General features: G+C 38.1%; 1 protein-coding gene across 1 annotated transcript in view; it reads left to right on the top strand.

The window, feature by feature from the left end:
* Positions 1 to 24,217, top strand: part of LOC110291107 (N-heparan sulfate sulfotransferase 4) — a 356,059-nt gene that overhangs the window by 288,036 nt on the left and 43,806 nt on the right. The window contains exon 7 of the mRNA XM_021158063.3: positions 18,242 to 18,424. Coding sequence (XP_021013722.1) covers positions 18,242 to 18,424 — 183 coding nt within the window. The remainder of the gene's footprint in view (positions 1 to 18,241; positions 18,425 to 24,217) is intronic.

Genomic DNA, 24,217 nt, shown 5'->3' with positions numbered 1-24,217 from the left:
TAAGAAGTCACTCTCCATAGTCCCTTGGTAAGTTACTGATTGCTATGCAGATTCTAAATGAAACAACATATCTGAAGATTTGTAGACAATATCCAGAATTGAGAGAATACTTGTGATGTTTGTCTTTCTTGGTCTGAATTACTTCACCCAGAATGAATTTTCTCTCAATTCTGTCTATTTATGTCTGAATTTCATATCGTTTTTCTTAATGGATGAATAATAGTCAATTATATAAATAAATTACATTTTCACTGTTCATTTATCAGTTGATGGGTAGTTATGCTGTTTTCAATACCTACTGGATGAATGATCAAATATCTTTACAGTAGGATGTAGAATCCCTTAGGTACATGCCCATGAAAAGTATAGCTTGATCATGGGATAGATCTATTTTCCCTTTTCAGGTACATCTCCCCTGAATTCCATCGTGGCTGGGGATGCTGCACACCCATCAGCCAGAAATGAAAGTTCCCCCTTCTGCACCTGCACATTCTTTTGGTTTTGGTTTTGTTTGTTTACTTTTTATTTATTACCTGTTTTACTTTGTTTTGAACTCAGTCATATATACTTGGATAAGATAAAATCCAAAGCAGTTTTAATTTCCCATTGTTGGTGGGATTGCAAGCTTGTACAACCACTCTGGAAATCAGTCTGGCGGTTCCTCAGAAAATTGGACATAGTACTACCGGAGGATCCAGCAATACCTCTCCTGGGCATATATCCAGAAGATGTCCCAACCGGTAAGAAGGACACATGCTCCACTATGTTCATAGCAGCCCTATTTATAATAGCCAGAAGCTGGAAAGAACCCAGATGTCCCTCAACAGAGGAATGGATACAGAAATTATGGTACATCTACACAATGGAGTACTACTCAGCTATTAAAAAGAATGAATTTATGAAATTCCTAGCCAAATGGATGGACCTGGAGGGCATCATCTTGAGTGAGGTAACACAATCACAAAGGAACTCACACAATATGTATTCACTGATAAGTGGATATTAGCCCAAAACTTAGGATATCCAAGATATAAGATACAATTTGCTAAACGCATGAAACTCAAGAAGAATGAAGACCAAAATGTGGAAACTGTGCCCCTTCTTAGAATTGGGAACAAAACACCCATGGAAGGAGTTACAGAGACAAAGCTTGGAGCTGTGATGAAAGGATGGACCATCTAGAGACTGCTGTATCCAGGGATCCATCCCATAATCAGCTTCTAAACGTGGACACCATTGCATACACTAGCAAGATTTTGCTGAAAGGACCCAAAGATAGCTGTCTCTTGTGAGACTATGCAGGGGCCTAGCAAACACAGGAGTGGATGCTCACAGTCAGCTATTGGATGTATCACAGGGCTCCCAATCGAGAAGCTAGAGAAAGTACCCAAGGAGCTAAAGGGATCTGCAACCCTATAGTTGGAACAACATTATGAACTAACCAGTACCCCGGAGCTCTTGTCTCTAGCTGCATATGTATCGAAAGATGGCCTATTCGGCCATCACTGGAAAGAGAGGCCCATTGGACTTGCAAACTTTATATGCCCCAATATAGGGGAATGCCAGGGCCAAAAGAATGGGAATGGGTGGGTAGGGAAGAGGGGGGCGCTATGGGGGACTTTTGGAATAGCATTGGAAATGTAATTGAGGAAAATATGTAATAAAAAATATTAAAAAAAATAATCCAGTTTTAGTTGAGCATTTTATATAGTTCAATTTTGTTATACAGATATATGCTTTTAAATCACTACTGTTCTTAGGTACTGCTAAGGAGTTTCTAATACACATTATTACCTAAGACTAACTTCAAATAGTACTATAATGTTTCATAAGTGGTATAGGTAACTATGACAGAACAGTCCCGATTCTTCCAATCATTCTCTTGTGATACACTTAGCATTAATTTTAATATATTATAAAGTTACTATAATGTACTCTATTTTAAGTCAAATAAGAATAAGAACAACAAAATGTGTCTTTAAAAATTCTTGTTGTTTGTTTGTCTAAGCCAGGCAGTGGTGGCACACACCTTTAATCCCAACACTTGGGAGGCAGGTGCAGGCAGATTTCTGAGTTTGAGGCCAGCCTGGTCTACAGAGTGAGTTCTAGGACAACCAGGACTGCCCAGAGAATGCTGTCTTTAAAAACAAACAAACAAACAAACAAACAAACAAACAAATTCTTGTTTTTTATAAGTAGCCAGAAAAAGTTTCCCTGATTTTTGTCTGTGAAGATATTTGCTTTTACTATGCTTCTCTCTCTCTGTCTCTCTGTCTCTGTCTCTGTCTTTCTCTATCTCTTTGTCTCTCTCATAAGGATGGAGATGGGAGGTGGCTGGGAATTTAACCCAGGGCCTGCCACACGCTAGGCAACTACTCTAGAACAGATAACACCCCTCTGCTCTCTTTACTATACTTTCTGTCTTATTATAAATTCAACGGCATTCAAACCCCTTTCAACTTTCATGTCCTATGTATTCTGTTGTGAAAACATGAGGTGTTAGTTTTGGTGAATCTAGTTCACTTGATATAATAACTGCCAGTTCCTTACAATTACTTAAATCAAAATTCCAATGACATTCTTCACAAAACTAGAAAAAATAATCCTAAAATTCATGTGAAATATAAAGACCCCAAAATAACTGAAGAAATCCTAAGCACAGGAGCTGTGTCAGAGGCCACACAGTACTTAATGTTGAATTATACCACAAACCTATAATGGAAAGACTAGATGTTACTAACCCAAAAGCAGACACAGAGAGTAATGAAATAGAAAAGAGATACAAGGTCCCCAATTAAGGAGCTAGAGAAAGAACCCAAGGAGTTGAAGGGGTTTATAGCTCCATAGGAGGAGCAACAATATGAATTAACCAGTAACCCCAGGGCTCCCAGGGACTAAACCACCAACCAGAGAGTACACATGGTGGGACTCATAGCTCCAACTACATATACAGCAGAGGATGGCCTAGTTGGTCATCAATGGGAGGAGAGGCCCTTGGTCCTGTGAAGGCTCTATGCCCCAGTGAAGGAGAATGCCAGGGCCAGGAAGTGGGAGTGGGTGGGTTAGTAAACAGGGGAAGAGGGAAGAGGATAAGGGGAGGGGGTTTTCAGAGGGAGACCAGGAAAGCAGATAATATTTGAAATGCAAATAAAGAAAATATCTAATAAAAAAGGAAAGAGAAAAGAGAAAAAAAAAAGAAAGAAAAGAGATACAGGAAAAAAAAATCCCACACAGCTACAGCCACCTCATTTCTGACAAATGTGTCAAAAACACACATTGAAGAAAAACATTTCCTTCAGCTAATGGTGTTGGGAAAACTTTATAGCTACATGTAGAAGAATGAAATCATACCCATATCTCTAACCTTGCACAAAAATCAATTTAAAGTAGATCAAAGACTGGGGATATAAAACCTAAACCACTGAACTTGCCAGAGAAAAGTACAGGGAAACATTTGGAGATAGAAGCATAGGTATGATTTCCTGAAAAAGACTCTAGTAGCCTATGCAAAAGACCAAAGAATGGACACCTGGGATCACATGTATGTAAAAAGCCTCTGCTCAGCAAAGAAAACTATCAGAGAGACCAGCTCGCCTACAGAGTGGGAGAAATTCCTGCACCTACCTCGGGCAGAAAACTAGTATCTACAATATATGCAAAACTGCAAAGGTGAAACACCAAAATGAAAAAAAAATCTTTTATTAAGTAAGCTGGTTAATAAAGTAAAGAGCAGTCTAGAATTAGGTCTCAATTAGGTAGTAAATAATTATAAAAGGATTAATATTCTTAACCATCAGTGAAATGTAAATTATAACTATGTTAGGATTCTAATCATGAGAGTCAGAATGGTTTTCATCAATAAAATAAAGGATATCAAATGCTGGTGAGAACGTGGGGAAAGAGAAAGACTTGTTTCCTGCTAGGTGTATATACCAGTGCAGACCTATGAAAATTAGTACGGAAGTTCCCCAGAGACCTAAAATTCAGCTGCCTTATAACACAGTGTTGGGGATATAAACCAAGGATTTATGTCCTACCATAGACATGCATGTATATCCATACTTACTCTTGTCCCTTTCACAACAGCTGGAAAAAGAGACAGGTCCAGATACAGACTGCTAAATGAATATATATGTAGAAGAATTTTAATCCATCAACATGGCTGCTCCTTTAAGATCATGTACAAAGATATGATCTGTCTGGAATACAGAATTGTCCTGGAATACAGTATGATCTGGGTGGAATACAGACACACCCTTAGTATGTACCTCTAATCCCTAACAATGAAGATAAGATTAGTTTATAGAAGGAAACAGCCATGTTTAAAAATTATATCTAACTGAGAAACAAGGAGTGATGAGTTAGAGAAAGATTTGACAGAATGAGTCAGAGATAGGATAAGCCAAATTCACAGTAGAAGAGAAGGAAAGAGGGGTTATAGAAGAGAAAAGAAGAGAAGGGTAGGATAGGGGAGGGGAGGGGAGGGAAGGGAAGGGAAGAGAGGAGAGGAGAAGGGAGGGGGAGGGAAGGGTGGAGGGAAAAGAGCAGAACAGAACAGAATAGAACAGAACAGAGAGATAGGAAGGAGAGAAGTTCTGTGGGGGGCATGTATGGCCATTTTACTGGGTTGGTATTACAGAGACAGGTTACAGAGAGAACAAGCTAGGCACAGGTGAAGGCAGAATGAGCCAGAATAAGATTAGAACATATCCCTAAAGTTAGTATGAAGCCAGGCAGAGCAATTCAGTCAGAATCCTAGAGAAGCTGGATTGTATTAGTCAGCATGAAAGATTAGATTGTACAGAGGCTAGAAGCTTCTAGGCCCAGGCCCAGGCATAGCTAGAACAGAGAAGGAAACTGAGCCTAAACTGAGTATCCACAAAGATTGGGTATGGTTCTCATCTCATACTTCATCTGAGGAAATGAAAGCAAATATGATGTGACTTTTCATTGAGCTTGAAACAATGACTCAATTTTTGAAAGATAATTTGGTTGGACATAAGATTCTCCATGGGAGGTTGTTTTCACATATTAACTATTTTATTCTCTCTTTTGTCAACATTGCTCCTAACGAACAAATCCAAGGTCATTTGCGTCTTTGCACCTCCAGGTAATGTGCTTCCTCTGAGTTTCCTGGACTGACAGCTGTTTCTTTGTTCATAGTCATCCTTTGTGTAGACTCTGATCTCTCTAACTATATGATGCAGTTTATGTCACTAATTATAGAGAAGTTTCAGTAACTAATATATCAAAGAAATGTCTATTTGTTCCTTTCTTTCTCCTTATCAATAAGAATATGCTATACTACTTGATACTTTTTCACAGTGTTGGATGTGTTGCCCTGTTTTACATTTCCCATGGTGTGTGTGTGTGTGTGTGTGTGTGCACTTTCATTTTAAACACTTTGCTTTACTTCTCTTTAAGCTCACAGTTTCTTTCCTTGGTCATACTGATGCTATTCATGACTCATTCATCACTATCCCTTGCTTTGCGGAAGCATCTCTTGTTCACAGTTAGGTGCAAAAACATAACCCCCAAGAAACTCATGTGCTTTCCCATGAGCTTGATGGTCAAGAAAGTAATAACAAAATACATCCTATCTAATACAAATCTGAATCTTATCCTAACCATTCATATTTCCCTTCCGCCACCAATTATGCATCAGTCAGCAGAGAGAAGTGGACTGGCACTACCTAAGAAGGCTTTCATCTTCTCTTCTTTTCTGAGAACAAAGTACGAATCGCTCTACTCATTATTGGCATTCATCAGCAGGCTCTCTCAACATTTGAGCAGTTAGAAGGTTCTATGGAGTTAAATGTGTCCATGTATGTGTCAGTCTTTTGCAATGTAGTTTAATGAAGCAGGCACTTAGAGGTTGCCTTTCATGAAATCATTGACTCTTCACTTGAAGATACAAGGTAAGTAAAAGCAGGAGGAAAGCCTTCATCTTGCACCTGTCACCTACCTCCGCAGATAGGCAGGCTAATTGGTCAAGGAGGCTCTGTTTAACTCATCTTCCTGCTAGGCTGAAGGCTCATTGATAAGGTCTTATCCTCAACGTTCAGACAGACACCTTAGATCCACCTAGAACAAAACCGTCTATGGTCGTCTACCCCACCCATACCCTCACTGATTGCAATTATCCACCAGGGTAAAGCTGAATCCCAAACCAGAAGTGATTATCTTTTTTTTTTAATTTTTAATATTTTTATTACATATTTTCCTCAATTACATTTCCAATGTTATCCCAAAAGTCCCCCATAGCGCCCCCCACTTCCCTACCCACCCATTCCCATTCTTTTGGCCCTGGCATTCCCCTATATTGGGGCATATAAAGTTTGCAAGTCCAATGGGCCTCTCTTTCCATTGATGGCCGACTAGGCCATCTTTCGATACATATGCAGCTAGAGACAAGAGCTCCGGGGTTCTGGTTAGTACATCATGTTGTTCCAACAATAGGGTTGCAGATCCCTTTAGCTCCTTGGGTACTTTCTCTAGCTTCTCCATTGGGAGCCCTGTGATACATCCAATAGCTGACTGTGAACATCCACTCCTGTGTTTGCTAGGCCCCGGCATCGTCTCACAAGAGACAGCTATATTTGGGTCCTTTCAGCAAAATCTTGCTAGTGTTTGCAATGGTGTCAGCATTTAGAAGCTGCTTATGGGATGGATCCCTGGATACGGCAGTCTCTAAATGGTCCATCCTTTCATCACAGCTACGAACTTTGTCTCTGTAACTCCTTCCCTGGGTGTTTTGTTCCCAATTCTAAGAAGGGGCACAGTGTCCACACTTTGGTCTTCATTCTTCTTGAGTTTCATGCGTTTAGCAAATTGTATATCTTGGGTATCCTAAGTTTTGGGCTAATATCCACTTATCAGTGAATACATATTGTGTGAGTTCTTTTGTGATTGTGTTACTTCACTCAAGATGATGCCCTCCAGGTCCATCCATTTGGCTAGGAATTTCATAAATTCATTCTTTTTAATAGCTGAGTAGTACTCCATTGTGTAAATGTACCATAATTTCTGTATCCATTCCTCTGTTGAGGGACATCTGGGTTCTTTCCAGCTTCTGGCTATTATAAATAGGGCTGCTATGAACATAGTGGAGCATGTGTCCTTTTTACCGCTTGGGACATCTTCTGGATATATGCCCAGGAGAGGTATTGCTGGATCCTCCGGTAGTACTATGTCCAATTTTCTGAGGAACCGCCAAACTGATTTCCAGAGTGGTTGTACAAGCTTGCAATCCCACCAACAATGGAGGAGTGTTCCTCTTTCTCCACATCCTCGCCAGCATCTGCTGTCACCTGAATTTTTGATCTTAGCCATTCTGACTGGTGTGAGGTGGAATCTCAGGGTTGTTTTGATTTGCATTTCCCTGATGATTAAGGATGTTGAACATTTTTTCAGGTGCTTCTCTGCCATTCGGTATTCCTCAGGTGAGAATTCTTTGTTCAGTTCTGAGCCCCATTTTTTAATGGGGTTATTTGACTTTCTGGAGTCCACCTTCTTGAGTTCTTTATATATATTGGATATTAGTCCCTTATCTGATTTAGGATAGGTGAAGATCCTTTCCCAATCTGTTGGTGGTTTTTTTGTCTTATTGATGGTGTCTTTAGCCTTGCAGAAGCTTTGTAGTTTCATGAGGTCCCACTTGTCAATTCTCTATCTTACAGCACAAGCCATTACTGTTCTATTCAGGAATTTTTCCCCTGTGCCCATATCTTCAAGGCTTTTCCCCACTTTCTCCTCTATAAGTTTCAGTGTCTCTGGTTTTATGTGAAGTTCCTTGATCCACTTAGACTTGACCTTAGTACAAGGAGATAGGAATGGATCGATTCGCTCTGTTACTGTTAACACATGATTGCTTTTCAACTGCATGCCAGCCACAGCTTCAGACACCTATGCCCTCTCTTTCATACAGTACTTAAGAGACTTTCATTTATAGCATGTACTTCTGTGCTGCTCTTTCCTTTAATGGTGCGTTGTTGTGGCTGGGATTGAATTGTACACTACTTAAGAAATTTAGGGTCTGAAATGAGGACGTGATCTCATGCTCATTCATGGAAGCCTCTCCTTTCCATGATCATATCTTACCAACTTCAATTTCTAGACTATACTGTTTGGGAACTGCCACTGAAGTCTGCCTTCACTTTGTCACCTAACTCCTCTGACATACTCTCTTACCTGAAATTTCTCACAAAGCCCCAGTTCACAGTTTACATATTTCTCTTGAGAAGCAGCTTGCCAGGCTGCTTGATCCAAAAGCCTGCACATCTCAGATCACTATTTTACTTTGGATCTTCATCATACCTTAGTTCCTGTAAACAAATAGCACATATAATTTACTTGCTGTTATATCTCTAATTCTAAAATGTCATTAGATACATAATAAGCATTTAATGTATTTTTGCAAATTCACTGGTTGGTCAACACATTTTAAGATACGTTTTTATTTAAGCAAATCCAGCTTGACTCTACTTGATGTCATTTGAGAAGTTTGCAAATGGTGGTATTTTCTCTACCCACTGGCTACACTAGGATCATTCCCAAGTTAGTGCGTTTCTCCTTTGGTGACATGTATGTGGCATCATTGTCATACTGTTAGAAACAAAACAGGTAGTGTCAGTAACTCCGAAGGCAAGCACCAGTGGCAGTCCTCCATTGTGTAAACCATTGTTCAACATCATAACACCTAAATTCTCAGTCCTGATTTGCCTAATTAAAAACACAAAACAAAACACAATACAAATGTATGCTATAGCGATTCAGTTGGAAATACACTGCCTTTTAATGACTTAAGCCTCTATTAACTTAGAAGAAAAAGAAGTCGGGTCCTGCTTGCTGAAATCCATCGGGAGCCTTCTGTTCTCTGTTAGAACAGCTGCCCTGTTTACTGCTGCTCCGATGAAGCTACTGCCCAGCTTCCCTATTCAGGAAGATCCGTGTTTACACGCTCGTCAGCCCTGAATCAAAACAACTCTGATTTGTTAATAATTCACTAACCAAATATTATGACTGAAAAAAAATGGGAATGCTGGTAAATAATCAAATGCAGAACGGAACCTCTGCTGCATTTAGTCTCATCACAGAAATGGAAAACACAAATAAAAATGTAATTTAGAAATTCATCCTCTCCTATTAAATACCAGCTGTTTTCAGGGTTGTGGGATGGAAAGTTTTGTTTTCTCCCTTATGTCCTTAGAGTTGGGAGGAAAATGGGAGAGCAATTAAGTTATTCCACATTTGCTTCTAGAGAAGGGGGTGAGTGTTACCAAGGAGACACATCTCCACACAACCCATTGGTGGTGCACACCTATCATGTGCTTATGCTAGAAAGACGTGGGGCTACAGTGGTCAACACCTTTAGTTCTAATATTATGATGCAGGGACAGACTATGAATGACCAAACAAATACATGCTGTGGCAGACATCAGTGCACTGAGAGACAGCAAGAATCCAGCTCAGGAAACTACTCCTGAGTCCCTTTTGCTTCTAAAATCTACTTAGAGTGCTTTTAAAAATGAACTAGAGGGTTCCATCTAACAATCTCCCCCTATATTGATTTTTAATTTCACCCATCGCTGATGAGTCTGGTGGAAACAACTTGAATTTATTTGTAAACACTACAAAAACTGAACAATAGCACCACACGTTAGTGAACAATCTTAGCCATTCTTGCAAGGGGACACAGATATTTAATATTTTCTGTTTTAAATAGAAGTCATATTATTTACCAGAATTTAACCATAAGACATGATAAACTCAGATAATTTCAGATAGACAAAGGAAAATTGACTGTGCTTACAAAAGGCAAGCATGTATGATATGTAATTTAAATAATTTTAAACAATTTGTTTGATACAAAAACTACAATGGTCACCTCTAAACCAGAGAATTACATTCCAATAGCCCAGGATTACCATGTATACAATATTGCTTTCTCTAAAGGTTTATCTATGATAAAATTTATTTGTAAATTAGTCATATTAAGAGATTAGTAGCTCTTATGCTCTTGTCTCTTGCCCCCTTGTTCCCTCCCTCTCTTCATCCCTTTTCCCCTTCTTTCCAAGTGGTCATGGCTGGCCTCTGCTTCTCTCCTCTCTCCTCTCTGCCTTTCTCTGCCTCTACTACCCTCTTAACTCCTCTCCCCATGCCATGAATAAACTCTATTCTATACGAGAGAGAGAGAGAGAGAGAGGTTAGTAATAAAATAGAACAATCAATAATATATTTTTAGTAAATATTATTTAAAATTTATAATTATTTATGTGTGGAATTTTCTATTTAATGTTTTCTTACCACGTGGTTTAGTGCAGGTAATGAAAACCTCTGAAAGATATCCATGTATTCATTATTATATTCTTCTAACTTTAATTGAATATGTGTGATATCTTCCATACAATGTTTTCCATTTAAAATCTGTTTGAGTATACCACAACTGATTTAACTATCAGGACATACCTGAAAGCTGAGTTACTGTTTTCCTTGAGTTAATATAGGAGCCTGTGGTTCAGAACCCAGGGCACATGGCCAGACATCCTCATTCCATAGTCGAGTCTTGCCTCCCATTGCTGCAAAGCAGAACAATGGGACTGAATTATTACACTGGCCCAAGGTCATATTTGGATACTTTCAGATTTCCACAGTGAGTATAAATAAAAATGATAGGTAAATATAATTTTCCTCATTAACTATGTTTCAAATTAAAAGTGTTTAGTTTTTTTTTTTTTCCTTGCCTTCTCCCTCCAAAAAAAGACCCTTCTTCTTTTGAAGAGTCAGGAGTATGGAATTTTAAAACATCAGCTAGGAGTAGTGATTAAATATGAATGCTTGTGGCATTGCACATCTTATATGAAACCACAATGAGTCACATGATGCACAAAAGCCCCTCTGGTAAGGGAAGCAGCCTGAGGAAGATCAATAACTGAAGTTAATTCTGAGTAGAGATTTAGAGGCACGCACACAGCCACATTCAGAAGGTTCTAAAATGCCCTTCTGCTTTACCTCTCCCTCCTGCTCCTTTCTCTCCCTCCCCTCTCTCCCTAGCCTCTTTCTCTGTGGCCTTTCTCTTTCCAAGATTCGCTGTTAGTTAATGCAGTCTGACAACACCATTGAAATGTTTCTTTGAGCCTAGAAGAGAGGACTTACTTTCCATTTCTGTCACCTCAGTGGCTGTTTGGGGTGCTTCTGATGGAGAGTCTTATTACATGGGATAATTATTTTCAACTTTGGGACTTATTATCCTGAAATAGTTAGAGTCAGTACAACACTGGAAGGTTTATGTGCATTTAGATGCATATATTGGAACTTGAATGCCCTTATCCTTAAAGATAGGTAAGAGACATTTTACATGAATGAATTTTTTAAAAGTCACAATTAACATATTGTTATTTGTTGCAGATAAATTATCTAGATGGTTATGATGATAAGAACAGAAATTAAAACAATACAAGGAACTTCAACTAACTTGTTGGTAAAGTTCTGATAGAATCAGTACATGAAAAAGAAGCTGATTCTGAGCTCACGGGATCTTTTTGTCTTTAAGTTTATTTTGCTGTAGTTTGAATACTTGACATGATATCTACCCACCTCACAAGTGCTTAAGTGTGTAGTGGGCTTGGTTGTGTGTTTGACACTGGATTTGCTGGCATTTTCCCTGTGACTTCAGGCAGGTCACAACACCTCTTTGATTTTGCTTCCCTTTCTCTAGAAGAGGATATTTTCTGCATCAAAAAACTGAACAAAAGGAAGAAAAATGAACATCAAACCACTTTGTAGAGTTTCATTAGTAAATTAACATGACCTGCCCCCCCAGTATCATGTAATAAGAAAAAATCAAAGATAAAACAATACCCAGCCATTCTGTTTGTTTCATTTTTGACAAATACACTATTAATTCTAAATCATGGACCTCAAGGTCATGGCAGTCTTTATATTGAGGAATAGAACAATATTACCTAGGGTTTAGAAAACTGTCCTTACTTTGGGTAGTTTTATACATGCATACTTTCCCCAAAACATTAATTGCTCCAATCTAAAGAGATATGAGGGCCTGAAATCACGCCCAGCATTTGTGTTATCTGTGCTTAAATGAGGCAGCATTGCATGCAAATTGGCAGTGTTAAGCATAGCATTATGCTTACTCTCTCTGTGTGGTCACAGCCTACATTTAGAAGAAAAGAAAAATCTAAATTGCCCTTTTGACGACAATTATGAGTTCAATGCCAAAGCCCAGGAGATGAGCCCATCAGGACTCTTCCCCTGAATTCCATCCATCTTCACATCTTAGGAGAACTAAAAAGCCTAATCAATAATTTAACCAGCTAATGGACATATTTTTAAACACAATGGACTCATTCTGAAAAGAGGCATGCTGTCAGAGCCCTGGGTACAAAACTGGAAACTGACGGCTAATACTTAATGCTTATCTTGAATAATCCTGCTGTGAACATTGGTACAAGCTGCCTCAAGTGAACTTCATGTCTCTCTGGCCTGCACAGCTGCTCTTTGCCTTTTTTCCCCCCTATGAAAGATGCACTTTACAGATGATTTATTTTTGAAGTCAGTGTAGCTCTCATATCTAAACACTCAAATATTTAAAGTGTATTTTAATTAAAAAATGTGCTTGATCCTAGGTTCTAAATTATGAGACTGTGCAGGGTTTTTCTGGCTATTGATATTCATGGTCACGTAATTTTTAGTGACATTGTATTTGCCATACAAGCTGGAAAAGCACAGGAACTTTTCTTGTATTGACTCTGAAAATATTCTAAACCAATGCAGAAAGTGTTGCTGCCTTGATCACTAGATAAAATGAGGGTTTTCTTGTTTGTTTGTTTGTTTGTTTGTTTGTTTCACTTTTTCCTCTCCTCTTCTTTGCATCCTTTGGACACTACCAATTTTATAAAACACAGGAAATTGTTATAAAAAGCAACTAATTGAACAAGATGCCCTGGTACATGTCTGGAACCTCCAGACTTAGAAGACTTGAGATCCAGGCAAGAAGATGATGAGTGTCAGGGCTACCTTAAGGTTATACATTGAGATCCTGTATGTGGGCCAGCATATGGGGCAACAAGCAACACTCTTCACTACAGCATCTCTTTATACTCAGTTAAAGATTATCAATAAAGTAATTATAGCCATCCAATTTCTTATTATGAAGATGTATATAGTGAACATTGAAATCTTTTTCTTTAAAACAGATACAATATAGACCAAGGTGATATGGAATTTTCAGTCCTAGCTCAGTTCTCAAATCCTGGGAATACAAGCATAGGGAGTCCCTGAACTATAAGAACTATAAAGACATTTCTAACCACCCTTTTCCACTCATAATTGATTCTGATACATATTGTGTATCTGGTCATCAGCCTGAAAAACAGCCTACAATGGAGGCTATGAACTTGTTTTTATATCACAACAATTGAGAGAAGGGAGAATTGAAATTCGTTTTTGTTTTCTTTGTTTTGTTATATTGGAATTGAGAGACTTCAGTGTTAAAGATAAAGGCAAGATGAAGGCGTCCTAGAGGCATGCTTAACACAGAAACATGGCCACCCAGACCTCCTGACTTCTAGAAGGCAGGCTCCAAGAGGCCTGAGGATGTCAGCATTCCGTAATTTCTCAAACTAATCCATTGGATACAATGAGTTTGCCTGTTGTCCGTACCAGGAAGATTTTTTTCGGAGTAAGTCCATAGCTCTGTGCTATCATATTTCAGGGTACAGAGTCACATCTAACAACAGTGTGCACCCACGTGGCATAATCTTACATATTCCAGGTGGTCCCATGGGACATATTAAATTGAGACATTCCTAATATGTGCTAAGAAAATAACGATCAAAATGAGTTTAATTAAACTAATTTGTTAGGGGCAGTGAGCAGAGTGGCAATCACTGACACATATACAACAGCAGCACATTGTAACTCAGATTATTTGCTATTATCTCTTCCTGCATATCCCTTGACTTACCCTTTTTAGGTCTCAAGCCCTGGTTTTATTTTGTCTTCTCCCTACACTTTCTGAATAGTTTTTTTCCCCTCTCAAATAAGCTATTTGTCCAGAAACGCTAAAGCAAAAGTGCTCTGTCTGCACAAAAGGCGCTTTTAGAAAGCCAGATATGCACAGCTAAGCTGTGCTTGCAAAACTGTTTTTCTTAAAGTGCAGTCAATTGACCATAGAGCAGCACTAATTTGCTCTTAACCAGTAAAGCATGTGCACACAGTGCCCACATGACAGCCACTGCAGCCAGGGCTGGGGCTGCTTGCTTATACATGCAGCTAAGGGAGGTTTAAGTGCACCAACCACCCTCAGCGTAGAACAGAAGACAGAACTCCTCTGCTTTATGCAAAAGGCCGCTTTTCCATTTCATCAGGAGTAAATCGTGTGCTTTCTCCACGAATCAAAGCTTCTCCTCCAGAAATTCTGGAAAAACTGGTTAAAGCTAGCCTTCTGTAAAAATCTAACATCATCATCATCACCAAATTAAATGATAATATCCATTTACCTACTATATAAAAATAATCCCTACCCCATCCTCAAAGATCATTTTTACTTATATATTTTTTCTCAGACTATAGGCTACTTATAGGTGCTTAACTTCTAACTTGAAGTAACAACCAGAGAGATGGTAGATTTCTAGGGTTTTACGGTATTATTTTAGGTCTTCAGCCTCCACCTTGCTTTTATGACAATGGCAGCCTTGTGACATGATAATGAAGCCCAGGGATACCACGTGTCAACTTTCTTATTTCTTAGTGGCTGTAGTGACTTCCTACTGATCCTGGTTTGATGAGGTCTGACCACAGATACCATGCTATATTCTGGAAACTCCAGGATTCAGTCCTGCAGCAAACTCAGCTCCTACTTGGGATACAAGAGCTTACAATTGAAGCATTGAGTTGCATTGAGACAACATCATTAGTGATTGCACATCCAGAGGCAGGGGCACCTGAGCTTATTCCAATGACAACAGATGAGTTTCAGGTCAGATAATTGTGTCAACTCACATTTAAATTATTGTTTTAAATGTCTGCATCCTTTACATAAACTCACCATGTCAATTACATTGTTGTAAGTATCCCCTCCCATGTTTTACTCTCAGAGCATAAATCTGTGGTTAAACCCCTCTAGAAGGAGAAAGGAACAAGACTTTCAAAAGGATGTTATTATTTTCAGAAATAACATTCAAATTCATTGTTTCAAATGCTTCTTTCCAGAAATAAGTAGGATTGTAACATTAGGTGCTCAGGATGCTGAGACAGGAGAAATGAAGAGTCAAAGCCTGCTTAGGAGAGAAGGTTCCCCAGTTAAGAGATACCTTTGCTCTGGCAGAAGACTCATGTTCAATTCCCAGCATCAACAGGATGTATCACAACCATCTGAAACTCCAGTTCCAGGGGATCCAATACCCTCTTCTGTCCTCGACGAATACCAGACATGGATATGGTGCACAGAAAAATTATATGTCTATATATGCAAGCAAAACACTCGTCCACATAAAATGAAATAAATAAACTAAGAAGAATAAAACAGACTTAGAAAAGTGAGTCTTAAGCAAGTCTAGGAAACTTAGTAAGATCCAGTGTTGAAATAAAAATTAAAAAGGCCAGGGATATAGATATACAGAGCCAAGACCCTAGGTTCAATCGCTAGTACTGAAAATATCCTTAAGTATGTTATCTTCTATTATTCTATTTCAAGAAAAAAAGAAAAAAGAAAACCATATGAGTTTCTAAATAATACTAACTTCTTCAACAGATTTTCTTTCTTTCTTTTATCTTTTTTTCTTTTAATAAAAAGATGATGGTAAATTCATTGCATAAAAATGATCAAGCAAAGGTGCAGGCATTGAGAGGACAAAGTTTTGGGGTTCAGACTCCATCTTAGAAAACCTGACCTAAGTTTAAATTCAGGTAAACTAACAGGCAGGTACCTAGCTTCAGTTTCCAGCCTACATAGTAACAAGATCTGCATCTCCAGGCTTTTCCCCTACAAATCTAGCAGCTAGCACAAGTCTCTAGGTTACTCCCCCAACCAATCTGCACCATTTGGTTAAGAGCCTGCCCCTGACACTTCACTTCCTAACAACCACCAATGAGAAGGAAACCAGAAGTCAGGTTTATAGTTTGGCTCCCTGCACCAGTCAATTATGTTAAAAGCCTCCCCCCACCCCCATCAGATGTGTACCGGGCTAGACATCAGTGCCTCTGTAAATCTGCCTGAAACTAGACTCAAGCTCCACCTTCCTACTGTGTCAGGATTAGCGGAGAGCCCAGGCTCCAGCTTGAATAGAGACCTTAATGTGATTATATTGGATTCAGCTCCTTGGTGGTCTTTTGGGGTTCGAGAACTTTCCTGGCACAACAGCATGTGGTTGGACCTGGGAATTTAATTCCTATTTTGTACTTCACTCAATGGAGACTAAGGCAAGTTACTTACCAGCTTTCCTACCCCACTTCTTTATCTGTAAAGGGGTCTATGAAACTACCTACCTTGTCAGACCAGAATGAGGATTTAATGATTTTATAAATGAGAAGGGATTAGCTTCTCATGACTACCACAGATAAGTTTTACATAATTTGGGGTACTACTTTTATAATTTGGAGACAGTAAGGCCAATGGACCAAATTCTCACCCTCTCATTTTTACTTTCAGGGTGGCAAGCACTGGCAGATAATTTTAATTAGCTGTCCTTGGGGACCTTTTCAGTGTCATAGTGTGACAGACAAAAAGATAACACCTCTTAAAAATGAAAAGTCCTTCAAATGATGAAAACTTGTGCTTGAAATTAGAAGTTCTAGATAGAATATCATTTATTGTATTCTAGTTCAAGACAATGCTCTTATGTTTTTAAGATACAAGTCCTCTTTCTGGACACCTATACTTCATTCAGTGACATTACATCTTGAGAACAGAGGATCTGTGTTATGATCTTGGCTACATAGCTACTATTCTAGTGATGTTGCAGTGACATGATATTGAAATATATGCTATTTTCCTAATTTTACTTCACTGTTCCTAAATAATATGAATAACCACAGAAAGTGATAATGTCTCTGAAGAATGAGAGCCTGAACATCTACATAAAATGGTAGCCACAGATTCTTGGCTTTTCCTCCATATTTTCTTACTGTTCAATCTCAGATAAATGTCCTAATATTATTCATTGAAGTACTATGAAAATATTACTTAAAATAAAGTCATTAAAATTTTTAACTAGATTATTTGAAATACTTATATATTTAACTCATGATAAAAATCCATCTATTTTTAAGATAACATGTGTTTAAAAATATGAAAACTAAAGAGTGTATAAATTATAGTTGCTAGAAAATAATTGATTCTTTTTCAGAGTTTCATTAATATTCTCTGCAACTTAGATCAGGACTGTGGAATGTTTCTTTTATTTAATATTTGGGTTTCTGCTACAATGGCTGAGATGGACTGCATGTTAAGTTTATCTTCAATACCAAGCAAATTCTCGCACTGTCTTTCAAGAACTGTGTCACTTTCCCCTAGTTTATAGTATACAAAGAACAACACAGAAATGGCAGAATATTTTTAGAGTTCACACGAGCTCTGAAAAGTTGTAAAAAATTAATGAAAATGGTAGTTCTTGATGAATGCAAAAATACCTTTGCAAAACTGGTTTTAAACTAAATTTATTTTTAATGCATCCATCAAAACATAAAACTGTATTCCACCCTGGAACGATTCTATACACACATTGCTCAATGTTTCAGTCAGTTACTTATCTCCCCAAACATTTATCATTTTTTAAACCCTCGTTTCATTAAAGAAACAGATACAAACCTCATTATAATGCGAAGAAATGAGTAGTTGACACCATCCTGACTCCGTCAGAATGTATCGTCATCAGAGAAGAAATGAAACAGTTGCTTTGCTTTACAGCTGGTTTAGTTCTTGTTCCCCAGCATTCTGGAGATTATATGATTTGGGGTCTCTTGATATTGGCTTTATATTAGGACAAACCCGAAAATTGAAAGTGGCACTACCCTTCTGGTTAGTGCCAAACTCTAATTCAGTCTTAATTTTAACAGTAATTTAAAGTGGTATTTTAGAAAAAAATAATTAAGTGGATGCCAACCTAAAAGTATAATTATATTTCTCTTGAAGTTCTGAAGGTAAATGAGATGTTGGTGGATCAATTACTTCCACTTTTGAGAGTATGCTTATGAGACTGAGGGATCATTTTTATTTCTTTCTCAGATCAGCATTTTCATGACACATCTGTCTAACTATGGGAATGACCGCCTCGGCTTGTACACCTTTGTGAACTTGGCCAACTTTGTGCACAGCTGGACCAACTTGAAACTGCAGACCCTGCCTCCAGTGCAACTGGCTCACAAGTACTTCGAGCTCTTCCCTGAGCAGAAAGACCCTCTCTGGCAGGTAACATTCAAACCTTCTCTCCATGGGGAGAAAAACATTAGCAATGTGTTACTGTTTAATTTGTGTTAGGAACTTATTAAATAAACATGAAATTAAATAAATCAAATAAATGTATTAGGGCATGTTAAAATAGATATGTAATACAAATTATCCCCTTTTCCAGCTAGCATAGTGCCTTCAATGATAATATTTTGTATCTTTTACAGTTTGCATGTTTAGATTTGTAGTTTTATTTTCCTTGTTGGCTCATTTCATTTGGAAACACAGCAGTAAGGATGGTGTTTTATCGTTGGAGTTTTGGGCAAGCAAATGCTTTAGACTTACATGTGGTACAAGGATTGGCTAGCTACTGTAAAATGATCAGCCCTGGACAGCTCAGAAGATTGAAAACAGAAACAGAAACAGAGCCTCTGTAATTAATACAGCATCCGGTCACCACAGATTAACACGTATGTTTATACTAGAGAGTACATCAAAAAAGAAAGAGCAGCCTTGTCCTTCTGTTCATAAGGATTTAGTGTCTGTTTGGTGTCTTTCACTTTTCCTTAAGTCTAACTAATTTCAGCAACATTAGGCATATCGATAGAAGAGAGACTTGCCAGTTTTAGGATGGCTTTTACTACTAATTTGACACTCTGTGAAGCCACACAGCTTGAAAGCATCCAACCTAAACTATCTCTTCTTAGCAGTTATCTAGGAAGCACTGCCTCCCACTTACTCGGCTCTTTATGCATCAGATTGCATCGACCCACACAATCAATGAGCTGGCTGCGGAGAGCAGATCAGATGTTCCCCTGCTAAGCAGTCGCTAAAAAAGAAGCATCATCATTAATGGGAAATTACTGCGAAACAGACTTTCTGAATCTTCCCCATTTCCTTTCTTCAAGACTCTCTGCCTCCCTTTATTCCATGAGTCACATCATACAGCACCGTGTCTAGATGGCCAGGGATTCTCTAGACCTGTGTCCATTGAACACCTGCTAATGTAAACAGTAAAGATAGCTCTAGGACATGAAATAAAAAATAAAATACTATCTTTTCTCCTTTTCTCCTTATCCCAGAGGAGGATTTTTACTGTTTTAAAATGAACTGATGCCTCAAGCCATGCCCTGTTTGGAGGAATCAGCAGCAGCCATTCACCACATTATAGTAGATTACCTATTGTAAAGGAAATCAATTATCCTTTACAAACCAATTTACATATATGCATGCATACATACATATATATATATATATATATATATAATTTTTATTGGAAATTGTTTCTTCTCTTGTATACTACTACATCCTCACCACAGTTTTCCCACTTGCTACTACTCCCAGGCTCCCCCACCAACTACCCTCTACACCATATCATTTCCTTTTCAGGCCTCCAAGAGAAAAGAGACAAACAGGACAAAATAAGATACAATAAGACAAGGCAAAAAATTGAGACCTGATAAGGCAACCTGACAGGCAGAAGAGACCAAGACACACCCACTCCCACTCTTATGAGTCACACCAAACCAACGAGCTATCAGCTGTAACACAGACTGCATCAATAAAAAGTGTCTTAGACAGGTTGTAGATCTTTAAGCGATCTTTCTCCTCAGTGGCTCCAACCTTTAATCAGCCTTTAGGAGAAAAAAAAATGTTTCCTTACACATTGAGCTGTATTTTATCAGATAGTTTGAACTTTGAACAATAACAAGAAGTTTTAATGCTGTCTGGGTATCATTAAGTTTGCTATTTACCTTTTACAAATTAGTAATTGCTTCACTTTTGTGAATAAGCGGGTAAGTGTGGAAGTGAATGTCGGTGTGTGCATCCTCCTGTGCAAGTGTGGAGGTCTGAGGATCATGCTGGGTTCTCCTCGAGGATTGAGCTTACCTTTCTCATTTGCCCCAGGCAGCACCTCTAGTCACCGAGCCACCTCACTGGCCCAATATTATTATTTTTTAAAAGAATAAATAGAAACAAACCAACATTGTTCTGATATGACTTTGTGAATATGATGGTTCCAAATATCATCTGAATTCTCATTCAATAATTCAATATGCAATTATAAAGTACAATGGTGGCAGATTGAGGTAAAAATTACTATCATAAATAAAAGTAGGACTGCCTGGTCTGGCCTCAGGGACAGAAGATACACCTAACCCTAAAGAGACTTGAGGCCCGAGGGAGTAGGGGGTTCTGGTGAGGTCGGGGTGGGGTGGTGGGGACTTCCCCTTGGAAACTGGGGAGGGGGGGTGAGGGAAGAGAGGTGGTGGAGGAGGAGGTATGGGATGGGGAGCAGATGGGGGCAGACTGAGAGGGGAATGAAGACTGGACTGTAAAAAAAAGGGAATAAAGAATTTTCAAAAAGGAAAAAAAGAGCTAATCATTTTGAACCGTGAAATGTTTAGGAGACAGTATCTCTAGTATACACCAGATGCCTGGGATAGGGGAGGCTCCAGGGGGAAAGTGAAATATTAAAGAGTATAATTATAATTAAAAAAAAGAAATGTGAAACTAGTGTGAGTACTCATAGCTTTTCATCTCAGCCAGCACAATGGGATGAGTGCCTAGACCTAGTCTTCGTACCATAAAAATAAAACCCATAGAAACCTAACAAAAATTTGAGTTAATAACTAAGAGTAGAGTAATAAAGCAATGATCTGGAAGCAATTCATAGAGTCTACAACTTTGTATTCCTAGTGTTAATGTTTGTGGACGTCTTAAGACATTGTCATCCACATGGCTAACGTGTACGTTATTGAAGTGTGTTCAGCTGACAACTGAAACTTGTAAAGAGTCTCAATGCGGATGTTCACAGCCAACCATTGGACTGAGCACAGGGACCCCAGTGGAGGAGTTAAGGGAAGGACTGAGGGAGCTGAAGAGGCCTTATCTGGCATCAGTGGCAGGAGAGGCCCTTGGTCCTGTGAAGGCCTGATGCCCCAATGTAGAGGAATGCCAGGGTGCTTAGGTGGAGTTTATGGCTGGGGGAGCACCCTCATTGGATAGGGAATTACAGAGGGGAAACCAGGTAAAAGGGATAACATTTGAAATGTAAACAAACTATCCAATTAAAGAAAAAGGAAGTACTTGACAAAAAAGAATACAAGGTTTTGGAATATAAAATAATTAGTATGCCGACTTCTTGCCAAATACTGAACTAAATACTTTCTAAGCCTCATGGTATTTAATTCACATTAGAATTGTTCGTTTGTTTGATTAGTAGGTGTTTTTTTGTTTTTGTTTTTTTTAATCATTTCAAACATGAAATATATTTTAAGGAAATGATGGGGAATGTAAAATATATTTATTAAATAAAGCCTCTAATTCCAAAATTTGACCAAAAAAAAAAAAAAGAGTCTCATAAAGAGGCTACCAGAAGACTCTTCTGTTCCCATATGCGTAGCAATGTTTACATGGACATTTTTACTAAAAAGGTAAAGGAAAGCACAAACATTTTCCCACCAGCAAAACAAAGAACAGAACATAGAGGAATGACCAAGGTCAAGAGGAAATTATTTAGGTTCCTAAGATGCTGAAAACATTTGACTTATTGCAGAATATTAGACAGATTTTTCCTGATCAAACGCGATGTCAGAAATGAAATTGGTGAAGAGCTGATAAAAAACAAGGGGCTCTGAGTTTGCTCCCTGTGGTTGTATCTACTTTCTTATTCACATTGATGATAGCAATCCAAAGTGAAATAGAAATTACCCTTATTCTCTACGTGTAAGCAAAAACAGAATTAGCTGGTAAACATTGTATGCCCTTCTCATCATGACCCTCATTTAGAATAGGCAGAGAACATTGTTGTTGCTCTTCCATATTATGAGAAAGAAATATTCAGGTACCCTTTTTATGTTTTTGAGTAGTTCTTATTTAGTACTCTTCAGTCTTAAATAGAAATCAACTGCTATTTTCTTTTACATTTTCAATTCACACTTTTTTTTATGACTACACATCGAAAGAAAAAGTGAAAAATGGTAATCTTCACATCTGCTTAATTCCTTTGGTTCCTTATGTAAATTTTCATTAGCACCAACTACTCTATATGTGAGGTTGCTTTGTCACCTAATTAAAAAGTGCAATGTTTGTCTCTGCCAATAGGCAGCATGATCAGCAGCTATGAGAATGCATAAGTGCTCCTGTCTCATGGGAAATTGATTCTCCTGAAGCTGTTTGATACAGACATGTGTATCCATGCACATGAAAAATATAATTCTCGGATTGGCTCCTCAACGGCTCTGTCTCTACTATATGAGAGTTTTAAAATTACACTCTTGGGTTCTTTTTAATTCATATCCCTTACTGTTTTGATTGAATAATCACTGCAGAACATAAAAAAAATACTTTTCTTCTAAAAAAAATCCGAACAAAGAACTCCTATTATAGGAACCAAAGCCACAAACATGGAGGCAGTGGGGAGGTAAGATTTGCTCATGTTCTAATCGATGCTCTTAAGCTCTCAAACTGTCAGGTTAGCTCAGCCTCAATCTTCCCTCAGTCACTCTGGAGGATCAACAAACATCCAAGCATGAAGTGGATTCTTGCTTGCTCTGTGTCCAGGGAAATGCTCACTGAGCTGTCTTCTCAGTTTCTGCCATTGTCTCCAGAGTTACATATATATATATATATATATATATATATATATATATATATATATATATATATATCTCCCCATCTCTCTCTCTCTCTCTCTCTCTCTCCATATACATATATATATATATGTATATGGAGAGAGAGAGAGAGAGATGGGGAAGTAAATCCCCGTTCTTAACTGAAGGTGACTAGCAGTTTGGTTGATTCTAGATATCAAGGCAGCAGGATTTAGTTAACAATGATAAGATTTGAGTATTGGTGATATAAAGAAATCACAAAACAGGTTGCATCAACACTGTGCCTGCTATTAATACTTGTCTGTTGAAGTAACAAATGAATGCCGACACAGACCTATAGATGGTAAGAACAAAACAAGTTAGGGACATCCAACCCAACCTTGGGAACTGAAATAAGTCCCTTAACTTATTAGTGATGAGCTGGGACTAAGTCCAGGCTTTCTTATTCTAGCTCAGATGCAGTTTGGTGATTTTATGCTCAGAAAGAAAAGTCTCCTTCCATCATGGACTGTCTCTTGAAGCTTGGAAGAATCCAATGATGGGTTCAGTGGGAATTTGCTAAAACCACACTTTGAAAATAGTTACATAACAGGAAAGTTTTACCGCCATGAGAGTTACAAACAGCAACAGCTTTTTATTGTGTTAAAAAAAAAAGGACCATTGTAAATTTCGTTTCATATTTTTACTGTCTTTATTTATAATTCAGCCACATTGCAAACAATGTGGCTGAATTATAAAGACAGTAAAAATATATACATACATATATATACATATATATACACATACATACATATATACACATACATACATATATATGCATATATATGTGTGTGTGTGTGTGTATACACACACAAACTAGAATCTAATAGTACAAGAGCCACTTTCACTTTTACTTTTCAACACTTGCTAGCCATAAAACAAACAAACAAGCAAACAAAAATTGCACTGTGTACAGGTGAGAGGATTAGCCTATTAGTAGGCACAGCATGATAGAGCCAAGCAGTGCATGCCATATTGGGCCAGGAGACAGAGGATGGGAGATAACTTCCTTCCTTTAACGTTTATTATTTGTAAGGAGGTCTCTGTAGATACTTTTTCACTGACTATGTGCTAGGAAATATTTCTTTGGTCAGTTCATCTCTAAACAAGAAGATATCTGAAAATGACTGGTAGAATATATATTATATTATATTATATT

Source organism: Mus caroli, unplaced genomic scaffold (assembly GCF_978045245.1).
Source record: "Mus caroli unplaced genomic scaffold, Mus_caroli_1 scaffold_3, whole genome shotgun sequence".
Taxonomy (NCBI): Eukaryota; Metazoa; Chordata; class Mammalia; order Rodentia; family Muridae; genus Mus; species Mus caroli.
The sequence above is the reverse complement of the archived record's forward strand: the minus strand, read 5'-3'. Positions and strand labels throughout refer to the sequence as shown.